General features: G+C 41.2%; 2 protein-coding genes across 11 annotated transcripts; both read right to left on the bottom strand.

The window, feature by feature from the left end:
• Nucleotides 1–287: 287 nt before the first annotated feature.
• Nucleotides 288–5,294, bottom strand: LOC129588556 (Golgi pH regulator-like). The gene is made up of 14 exons (XM_055482838.1): nucleotides 4,818–5,294; nucleotides 4,674–4,733; nucleotides 3,562–3,665; nucleotides 3,389–3,501; nucleotides 2,890–3,006; nucleotides 2,688–2,811; nucleotides 2,543–2,623; nucleotides 2,393–2,487; nucleotides 2,147–2,328; nucleotides 1,804–1,899; nucleotides 1,574–1,663; nucleotides 1,285–1,359; nucleotides 787–845; nucleotides 288–661 (listed from the first exon to the last, which is right to left on the bottom strand). Exons 1-14 carry the CDS (start codon nucleotides 4,857–4,859, stop codon nucleotides 517–519), a joined length of 1,383 nt encoding a protein of 460 aa, XP_055338813.1. The 5' UTR covers nucleotides 4,860–5,294; the 3' UTR covers nucleotides 288–516.
• Nucleotides 5,295–6,309: 1,015 nt separating this feature from the next.
• On the bottom strand, nucleotides 6,310–9,996 carry LOC129588562 (platelet-activating factor acetylhydrolase IB subunit alpha1-like). 10 transcript variants are annotated; one of them, XR_008690491.1, is made up of 6 exons: nucleotides 8,320–9,996; nucleotides 7,860–7,970; nucleotides 7,676–7,794; nucleotides 7,376–7,501; nucleotides 6,915–7,037; nucleotides 6,310–6,742 (listed from the first exon to the last, which is right to left on the bottom strand). XR_008690491.1 is itself a non-coding variant. In XM_055482849.1 (6 exons), the coding sequence occupies exons 2-6, from the start codon at nucleotides 7,865–7,867 to the stop codon at nucleotides 6,482–6,484; spliced, it is 615 nt and encodes a 204-aa protein (XP_055338824.1). In that variant the 5' UTR covers nucleotides 7,868–7,970; nucleotides 8,320–9,986; the 3' UTR covers nucleotides 6,310–6,481. The 10 variants fall into 10 exon arrangements, 5 of the variants coding, with proteins under 5 accessions (XP_055338824.1, XP_055338822.1, XP_055338825.1 ...); XR_008690493.1 differs by having other exon boundaries at nucleotides 7,698–7,794; XR_008690492.1 differs by lacking the exon at nucleotides 7,676–7,794 and having other exon boundaries at nucleotides 8,320–8,449; nucleotides 8,584–9,996.
• Between the last annotated feature and the right edge of the window lie 232 nt (nucleotides 9,997–10,228).

Below are 10,228 nucleotides of genomic sequence, written 5' to 3'. Positions count from 1 at the left end.
AAAGGGGCCGCTTTTTTGTCTTTGCGATGATGACTCACAGCAGAGCGGAAGACTACTGTCGCTACTCCGCTTATTTCGATTTGTGGTACATTGATGTCACAGTATTAAATAACTACCCAGTACCGTACGGTCCATACCTAAGTATTAATAACACCATTCAGGTGAGAGCTGCATTATCCCAACTAATCAAGCAGCCAAAAACAAAAAAATACTCTCTGTAATGCGATTTTAAATGCAACTACAAACAGTAGTCTGGAAATTACATTTACATGAACTGACCACACATGTTCGTGACTTCATGTTCATGGCCTAACAGCTCCAGAACCATGCAGTTTCAAAATTCAAAAATTTAATAACAAATAAATTATAACACGCGTCTGTGCAATCCAAGAAAACTAACAATTTGATTCTATCACAACTATTCCATACTCGAGCAAAACTGAAAATCACTAAGCATCAAGCGCAACAAACGTCAAACAGATTTATCTGTATTGGAGTGTCCGTATTCGTTGCGTTTCACAGGTCATTTTTACTAGGCAGGCGACGATGAGCCAAATAAAGGAAAGCCACACTAGCGAAGGCGCTGAGCAGGAATATCACATCAAACCATCGATGATAAAAACTGAACTGAAGTTCTCCCAGCACTTCAGAGATAATGGCCCTGTCAAATTGAGCAAAAAATATAAGGAATACAGAATGGTACCGGTATGTTCTTTGTAAATTTATTCCTGAGCGCTGCGAACATTTACAGGGAAAGGCAGATCATAATGCAAATGTTCTTCTTACCGGTAGGCAGGCGGGACACTTAAACGCATCAGTAATATCGTTGACACGAAATACATTCCCTGCAAAAAGACATTGCTTTTAAATATCGTTGTCTCAATTCTCAGGCATCAACACGCTCGGCGCCAAATCAGAGCATTTATCAAAACAAAACAGCAACTATACTCGATTAAAACTCTGGCATTCCCTTCAGATCACGGAAACTGATTTATGGTTTGACCATTCATAAAATTATATGGAGCGTATCATTCTGTTCCAGACACTCGTATGAAAAATCCCAGCACACTCCATTGGTTATGAACAACTGTTATCGCTTCATAAGAAGGTTATCAAACATTTAATATTCAAATACTTATCGACAACCATAAGCATAGAAAAAGCAATCCGATACTGCCTATTCAGCCCGCAAGCTCCGAAATTAGGATTAAAAAAATATTAGGGTACACAATTTTTTTGCTCCTAAAATCTTTGTTCAGCTGTGAACTAATGTTCAACACATACCATAATTTCTGCAAAGGAAAGCACAATAATATCCGACGACCGGCTGCTGGAGATCACATATGAAAACTGAAAGAACTGCAAAAAAAACATCGTAAGACTCCAAAGACAATTCGATTCAGCGTTAACCGGCACCAAAATGTCGGTTCATAAACGTAGATACTATGAATTTGATGACACATTTACTCAACAACCCAATTCAACCAAGATAGCAGTGAAACATTTTGCACCGAGAAACAATTAAGCAGTGTCAGCAATCAAAATCTGCAATTGCTTAAAAATTCTCAATTACTTTTGTCAAAGTTATCAGCAGTCCCCGAATCGAAGTAAACGCCAGCACTCCAACAAGTACGAAAGAAACGTATTGGGACCATAACTGGACCTGCAATAAAGCACATCAGCGGAACCGAAATAAAAATCTAAGGAAATCGTAGCGAATAAGAAGACCCAACGGACAACGAGATGGCAGACGGCATGGCAGCACTAAACCATGAAGAGACGCAAATTACAAAACAAACTTACATCAACACGCAGTCCAATATAATTAACAGCAATTTCCAAACAACGCGTTACAGGATCCAGGTGTGTCACTCGATTCAGAATAATATTAAGCATCGTCTGCAAATACAAAAAAAATGCGTATAACCCAGCGCAACATTTCTAAAAGAAACGAAAGCAGATGCTACGTGGAAGAATATTAAGAAGCGATAATCACATTACATCTGATCTAGATGAGCTTTTTTGTTAATCATAACTACTATCAATTGCGTTTGATGTTAGTGCGTTTTGACATACTATGACTTCTTCCATAAAGTCGTTTAGTGAGTGAACAGTTTACAAAAATTCCCCGCTGACGATTACTTACCATAAGTATTTTCCAAATACAATACGCAGTCAACGCCATTCCCCAGCAATGAAAAATGAAACCTTGGAATGTTTTGGAATATTCATGGCGAGCTTTCATCTTCTGAAATTCGTCGATCTCCAGAAACAGGTGCGTACACATAACTTGCATCGTATTAATTTCCCCCTGAAGCTGTGACGCATCTGCAATTAAGCCGAATCATGTCTTACAACCAAGGCACAATTTGTTTTCGTAATAGTAACTCACTATCCGTCGAACTAGGACTTATACGGCGTATCGGATTCCACCAGGAAGCTCCGTCAGCAGCGTCCCCATTCAACCGGTTGTTCATCACCGCTAACCTGCGCACAAGCACCGATGACGAAAAATGGCCGGGAAAAATGAGACCGATATTACCGTTTCTTTTTTGTCGCCAACATTTCGATTCCCTGCTCCAGACGTCGTTCCAGCAACCGGATGTGGGAATCTCCCACTGTTCTACTTGAAAAAATAATAATAAGAATCGACTTCAAAATGTGACCGCTGCAAGCATGCAACATACTCAGAAAAGCAAGACAAGTAGATGTACGGTGTGTTCACAGCACCAAAACCGGATAACACCGCCATTAATGTTACACCGATGACGCCCACCCGCCCAACTGCATGGTCCATGGTGGGAAAAACTCCTGCAGAGAAGAAAACGATGTCAATTCCACATGCATGATCCAAGTGTAGGAGCGTTCCATAAAAAAAATATTTCTAACCCTCTCTTGCGCTGAGTATGGGGAACGGATCTCCGATCTTCCAGAATCCGTAAAGAAACAAGCACCAAGCGAGAAAGTGAACTACTCTCGATTGTAAATGCCGGAACGGTAGACTACCTACAAATATATTTGAGTGGTGAGAATTTGCGCTAGCATTGCTGGTGTCACTGTCACCGCAAGACAGATACCACCTGCTAAACTGGTTTTGTCATAAGTATGTAAAAACCTGAGAAAAGTAGGTATTTTACAGAAAAATTAGGCACTACAATTGGTTGCACTGCTAAAGGAAATACATATACGAAAGTAAAACCGTGACTAGTGGCTACAAGTTGGCATCAAAAAGAAAAACAAACAAAAACGCCTATTTAAAAAATGCCTATTAAAAAATGCAAAATGGCATAATCCAAAAAAAATAAACCGTAAACAATCTCAAACTGCAGCTTTTGAATGTTTTATACTTCAGTTGGAGATTCGCTGGGAAGTGGGAATATACTCTTACGTGCATTAGAGGCAGCAATGCTGACAATGGATCGAGCGATGTAAAACGGAATCACCGCCACAAGAATGACGATCAGACAAAATATCCCGAGTTTCCAATGGACCATGCGCGAACTGAAAACACGTCACTGATTGTGAGAAAATGCTACGTATTGACGTACAATTCACGCATACTCCGTCTGTAGCAGTCCAAGGATTTCGAAAATAAACAGCTCGAACAGTGTTACGGATAACGTGAATGTCAAGCAAAACAAAATCTGCACCGGATGATTTCGAATCTAAAAATTAGAAACATGCCATTAAAGTAGTAGCCGTCAATACTGACTACGGTGACTGAACGCAGTCAGCAGCACAATTCTAGTGTTGCTTTACTTAGTAAAAGTAAATAGTAAACCTTACTTAGTAAGCCGTTTTTGCCTCTTACTAATTAAGTAAAAAGTAAGTAAGCAGCAAAAGGGAAAAGTAAAAGTAAAGTAAAAGTAAGAGCAGCCGAGGCTTGAGAAGTAAATAGTAAGTAAAAGTAAAAGGCGCGAAACGGGAATAGTTTAATTAGTAAATCAGTCTTTTTACTAAACGTCCGCAGCAGATAAAAGTGACGGGCATCAACAGAATTCTGTTGAACATGCTTTTTTTCCATAGCAGTTACGTTTGGCAGTACAGGTTTTCTTCTGAATCGCTAAACTTTCGCTGCACTGCAGACGCTTTCAACCGCTAAGGTGGGCGAGTTACGTGACTGCCCGGCATATTAGCTAATAGCTCCTCGTAGTACCGCTTCACCGCAATACTTAAGTATCTTGGCACCGAAAACGGTGGAATCGCTTTTGCTAATTTTTGTCAAAAAATAAGTACTGTAATTTTACACAGAACCAAATCGCTTCATTGAAACAAATTTCTGAGCACAAATTAAAATTAATCGGTGTGCACACTGTCCCAGAGCACAAGCAGTTATTTTTGCTTTAGATACGTAATATGCTTAAGAAACGAATATGGCAAAACTGGAAACTTTTGCTGAGTACTGCGATTTATCGCAAAAAACGAATAGTAATTACTATTTTACTAGTAATTACTAAGTTAGTAAAAGTAAGTAAGGTTACGATAAAAAAAGTAAATAGTAAGTAAAAGTAAAGAAGCAAGATTATGAAAAGTAAATAGTAAAGTAAATAGTAAAGCCAATGGCCAGACGAAAAGTAAAAAGTAAGTAAGGTTCTGGGGCAATAGTAAATACAACACTGCTGACAATTCATGTTCGAAATGTTGCCGCGGACACTGAATGCGGTTTTACTCACCTCGTAGTCCCGAGACAGACGTGTCATTAAAAAAATCCATCCAATTCCAAAAAATATAAACTGCAAAAGCGACAATTTTTTGCCGTGTCGCGAACATTTGTACCAATTTCTAATAAACTGCAAATCATCACCAGTTCTGCTTACCTGGCTGACCAGCACCGTTATGGTATCCAAAAAGAGAGACATCGCCGACGCACAGGTGGGAAGTCAATAAACTCATACACATCAGTATGGATTCATAAGTGTTTGAAACCCGCACAAATATAGTGGGAGGATGTGTCGTTTTGCAACAGCAACACCAGGAAACTGAGAAAGCGATTTTTAAGGAGCGGTGAAACACGGAACACGTCAAAGCGCAGAGCGGAGGGAAAAGTTCTTCATCGAGGAGTAAAATGCACCTCACAATGAGGGCCTCGCAGACCGATAAATCTTGCAGTCTACAGATGCATTCCCATAACAATGATAACATCCATTACTCACAAGCACGAAAACGACGTTCGGGAATCGATCTATCCAGTAAAAGTTTCAATTTCGTCCAAAAAACTGCAGCAAAAGCCAACATCAACAAAATACAAAAATCACAACCTGACAAGTGACACTGACAACCACTCTTTCAGATTGCAAAAAAAAACGTATCCGAGAATCGACTGTCGTGCTGCAGTCTGCGGCGGTCGCGTAACTGGGAGGAAACGAAACAGTTGGCAGTTACGTTATAACCGACACTGCGCCTAAGGCCTGGAACTGTCTGCGCGGCAGCCGGCAGACACCAACTGTCACCAAGTGTAATGCACCGTAATTGTAATTCACTTTTGCGAAGGTACAATGGAAGTCAAAATTCTCTTACATTCGGTCCGGGACCGAATGACCAATAAAACTAAATGGCCAGGACCACATGACCAGTAAACTGAAAACGCGCAAGAATACGAACACTTGTTCCTGGCGTATTTCCCAACGAAAACCAGCAAGCGATATCTCAAACGAAAGACAAAAAAATTTCAAGAATTTTGATACCAAATGGGTCATATTTTATGGGATCTAAGAGAAAATCGAGCCATTTTAGTTTGTCGTAGACAAAGCACACGATTTCTGTGTGAAAACTGAAACCAAACCGCGGATGCAAATCCTGTGCTATGTCTACGAGAAACTTTAGATGCCTCGATTATCTCTTAGATCTCATAAAGAACAACTTGTTTGGTATCTAAATTCTTGAAATTTTTTTCTCATTCGTTTGATATATTGGTCAATGGTTTTCGTTGGGAAATGCGCAAGGTGCAAGTGTAAATGTCAGCAGGCCAATGGCCAGTCAAAAATTTAGCTGTTTAAGTACAGAAAAGTGCTTGGTTGCGCGCGTTGTGTGATTACATAAGTGTAAGACAATTTTGGCGTCCACTGTATGAAGCTGCTACCACAAATCGTAACTGCAAAAGACTCCTGGTAAACTTTGGCCAAGAATACGTCAGCAAAAAACTGCAGGCCTTGTGAATGCAACAAAGGATTCCCGCAAGGGTTCACATGGAAATCTCTGCACCTTGCCAGCAGCCAACAAAACCAGGATTCAATCTTAGCAACATGGCACAAGCTGCGTCTTTCTACTCTTGTCACATTTTATAAATTAAAGAAAAACTGAATACCAAAATCACAAACCCGTATTCTAGTTCACATTGTGCAGAAAGGCAATAAAGACAAGCATGAATCAAATAACTGGAAAGCAAGCGTACTGTCACTACCAGTCTATCAGATTATCACAAAAGCAGTCACAAATTCAATGAAGTACTGTACTAATAGTACAAAACAGAAATTTTATGCGATTATTTCGTGTTTGACTTTTTGACAGCTTCGTCTAACAGGACGTACAGAGGAGAAAATGCTTTTTCATAGGCAATATCCGAAAAATGCAAATAATCCGGAAAATCTGTCTTGCTGATCTTGCCGTTCTCATCAACAAATCCTGGATCCAAATTTATCACACGGAGGTTAGCGTTCTCTTTTAGTCGTTCTCGTAGCAGTACATTCACTGCTGTATTTTTATCCCTGTACACGGATGGTCCCGGGCCTTTTGGGAATAATTCCTACACATAACATACATTACTGAAATAAAAACATTAATAGAATTCCTCAGCGTAATTAAATATCAGATAACCGGTCTTGTGAGTACCGAAACTGACCATACAGCACCGGTGACAAAAGAGCGGTAGATGAAGCGGTAACAAAACACATCACACTGCAAGAGCGGAAACTTACTACCACAAATAGTTGCGCGGAAGGCTGACGATCGCGAACCGCTACGATGATTTGGTCGATCATACCGGCAATGTGATCCGGCGTGTCCCCAACATTATTCGTTCCGATCAGAAGAACGATAACCTAAAGAATTTCATAGGGCCAATCAGCTCACGATACGCCGTTAAACATATCTCGTAACATTTTAACGTCATTCAAGATCAGAATCTGCAAAGCAGCGGAAGACGATCGACTACTTATCAATAGCAACGTATCAGACCGATATACAAAAATCGCCACTTAAACTAAAGTAATAATAATTATTGTCATAGCATACTGTGTCATACTGTAACTGTGCACAGGCTGAGGTCGTAATTACCAGAAAAAAACAACAGAAACACAATAACAGCAACAGAAAAACAACAGAAACACGATTCTGCAAAGCTTTGCGCTTTCTCGAATAAAAATAATAACTAACTTACCTTGGCGTGGAAACCATCTATCGGAAATTCTCCCTCAACAACCCGTCGCAGTAGTCCCTCCACAGTCAGTCCATCGATCCCCAAATTCAGACAGCGAAAGGACGATGCGAATTTGTTCGACCATATCTGTAAAATTTCATGCTGACACGCAGTGACACACCGCACAAACTCGGAAACTGTTTTTATTGCAACACAAGTTAAGTATCATCCCGTCAGTGAAAAGGAATTATTTACGCCAGCGGTACAAAGCATTAAAACCCGGTGCATGTTGATGTGGCATACGGGGGTATATTGTATAACCTAACACTGCAGAGTGCATTACTGAGACCACCAGTGTTGTCCATTTTTGCGTTCTCGGCTTCCTACAACAAGCGGACGCGGGCCATTTTCCGCTTTTTCCCGCAGAGAACCGGGCATCACTGTCAGCAAGTCAGCAACCTCAAAAGCACTTATCAAACGGGAGAGAAACAGATTTCTTGCTTACTGGAGCATACTGCAGACGGTTAATCAAGCTATCTCCCAACAAAATAACTTCGGGATTGTGGTCCATTGAACTCGCTTTGCTTCTAGATATCCGTCGAAAAAAGTTCATAGCCTAAACCCAACACAAAAAATAGTCAGCCAACTAAATAGATATAATATTGAACTAATGTATCATTGTACCGTTGATTCGTACCTTAAGTTTACAGATATGTAGTCACAAATTAAAAATCAGACTAAACTGAAAAACGGTATGAAACTGACGAAGTAAAACTATTATAGGCTTTCCAACATGTATCGTGCTATCATATGCATAAAAGCGCAAACTGGCAAACTGCAAACAACAATAAGATGTATCGGTGAGTTACCGTGAGTCCGTGAGTAATTTACAATCAATACGCTACCGCATAAACCAGTTTGTCCATTTCACGGTTATACGATAGCACAATTTCTCAGTTTCTTACCGGAAACGGTGTTCGAGCCGTAGAACAGGAAATAGCACCGCGATAACATTTCCAACATGTTTTACTTGAATAAAAGTAGCTTAAGCCGACCGAATGATTCATCCGCCGGAAAAGATAAGCAAGGTTGCCACTGCCAGACAGCAAACAGTAGTGTAACCCCCAAAACTGAAGTCTGGAGATGCGAAAAACCGTAACAGGTACGAGTAGTGTTTGCACATGGCGGAAAATCATATGCACTTATGCTGCATACACTAACCACTCTACCAGGTTTCGTTTCCGAATTACGGAAAATTATGGTGCCACAAATTGTTGACTCATTTATTGGAAAATCATTGGTTTGGGGAAAAGAAAGCAGAACAGAGGAACATAATTATAGAACATGATAAAAGTAGAAACCCAAATCAAAACAAACACTGTCACTGTGACACACACTATGTATAAAATATTTATAAACCTAGCTGCTTCCCGGTGTACGGTGCTCACTGCTCAGCTTCCCTCTCCGATTCGTTTCTTTTCCGCTTCAGAAGATAGCCAGTTGTTCATGAAATCGCAGAAATGGTGCATAGGGGTTCCCGGTGTCAGCTCTGCCAGAGCTCGAGAACAGAAGCTGGTATAGAGCGCACGGCGGATTTTGAGGGCCCGTGCCAAAGCGTCTCTATCCACCTTCGTGTCTGTCGCCTCCTCGTATCCGCGCACGAGAAGATTAGTATAAGCCACTTCATTCGCTTCCGGCACCGGTTGGAGGGTCAGCGGCGATCCGGCGTACTGAAGTGTGACCACGCCCCAAATGCAGCTGGTCAAATCGTACAGGCGCCAGGCGCGCTGCATTTGGTCCCAATCGAACATGCAAGGAAGCTGCCTCTCCGGCAGCCAAAAATAGTTGGAAGTGTTGACATCTCCGTGAATAAGGCCGTAGGTGCGGGGCTTGGCTGTCGAAATCTCGCTCTCCGTTTTGCGGTCTCGCGGATCGACTGACACTTCCTTCAACACGCCGTCATGAAGTTCATCCCATTTTCTAGCATGTACAAGAAGCTCGGGAAATGTATCTTCGAATTCATCGAGCAAAAGATGCAGTTGGCCAAACCAGCGACCAACACCAACGACGTGTTGCTCTTCTAGCATCCAGCGCCGGTCGCCAAAACCAACGAATTCTCCTTCCGCGTAATGGAAAACTGAAACGCTCAGATCGCCAAGGGGCACTTGAAACGCGCCGGTATCAAGCGCAGGAATGGACTCACAAACAGGGAGATTCTTGGACGCCAAAAACTTGAGCACCTGTAATTCTAAATCAAGGGATCCGGTGCGTTCACCAGCAGGATTGGGCGTCACGCGAATAATCACTTTCTTTACATGGCTTCCCTCTCCGATAGTGCCGGCGAAGGTCTGATTTTGGGAGTCTTTAAGTTTCTCTCCCAAGTCGACGTTCCAGTGCTTCTTTACGAGCGCTTTCACTTCCTCGTCATTGACTGCGGTTTTAACAAATAAAGGCATGATAAAAGAGAAGTGATATTGCGAAGTAAGTAGTGACAGGCGTCAGCAGTTACGGAAGAACGGGATGGCTTTTCAGTTTACACTGCTTGGTAGACACTAGACATGCCGGAGCGTTTGTACAGTGGGAGTGCAGAGTTAGACTACGAATACTTAACTTTAAAATTCAAATTACCGTAATTCACTGATACCGACTCTGCATTGATAAGAGTATGTCGTATGTGGAGGAAGGGACAATTAATATACTGTATTCAGTTTATTGTGTTTATAGTGAATATTGCTATCTCGTATGCACGAGTATGACTTGTACCTACTAACCCTACTAACAACAGAAAGTCTTTGTTTCTTTCTCCTTATATCTTGCACAGACAAATTTATACATATCCATAATCATGATTATATCGTTATTGATTATTATCAT

Source organism: Paramacrobiotus metropolitanus, unplaced genomic scaffold (assembly GCF_019649055.1).
Source record: "Paramacrobiotus metropolitanus isolate TYO unplaced genomic scaffold, Prichtersi_v1.0 Parri_scaffold0000030, whole genome shotgun sequence".
Classification (NCBI taxonomy): Eukaryota; Metazoa; Tardigrada; class Eutardigrada; order Parachela; family Macrobiotidae; genus Paramacrobiotus; species Paramacrobiotus metropolitanus.
Note: the sequence above shows the minus strand (reverse complement) of the source record. Positions and strands in the feature narration are given on the sequence as shown.

Coding starts and splice junctions, on each gene's coding strand:
- LOC129588556 (XM_055482838.1), bottom strand. CDS start 4,859: ATGTCTCTCTTTTTGGATACCATAACGGTGCTGGTCAGCCAG. Junction 3,007..3,388: donor CATTGCTGCCTCTAATGCAC/GTAAGAGTATAT, acceptor ATATATTTGTAG/GTAGTCTACCGTTCCGGCAT. Junction 846..1,284: donor TTTCCTTTGCAGAAATTATG/GTATGTGTTGAA, acceptor GTCTTTTTGCAG/GGAATGTATTTCGTGTCAAC.
- LOC129588562 (XM_055482846.1), bottom strand. CDS start 8,550: ATGATTTTCCGCCATGTGCAAACACTACTCGTACCTGTTACGGTTTTT. Junction 7,502..7,859: donor ACCGTCTGCAGTATGCTCCA/GTAAGCAAGAAA, acceptor GAAATTTTACAG/ATATGGTCGAACAAATTCGC. Junction 7,038..7,375: donor TAGATGGTTTCCACGCCAAG/GTAAGTTAGTTA, acceptor GAAATTCTTTAG/GTTATCGTTCTTCTGATCGG.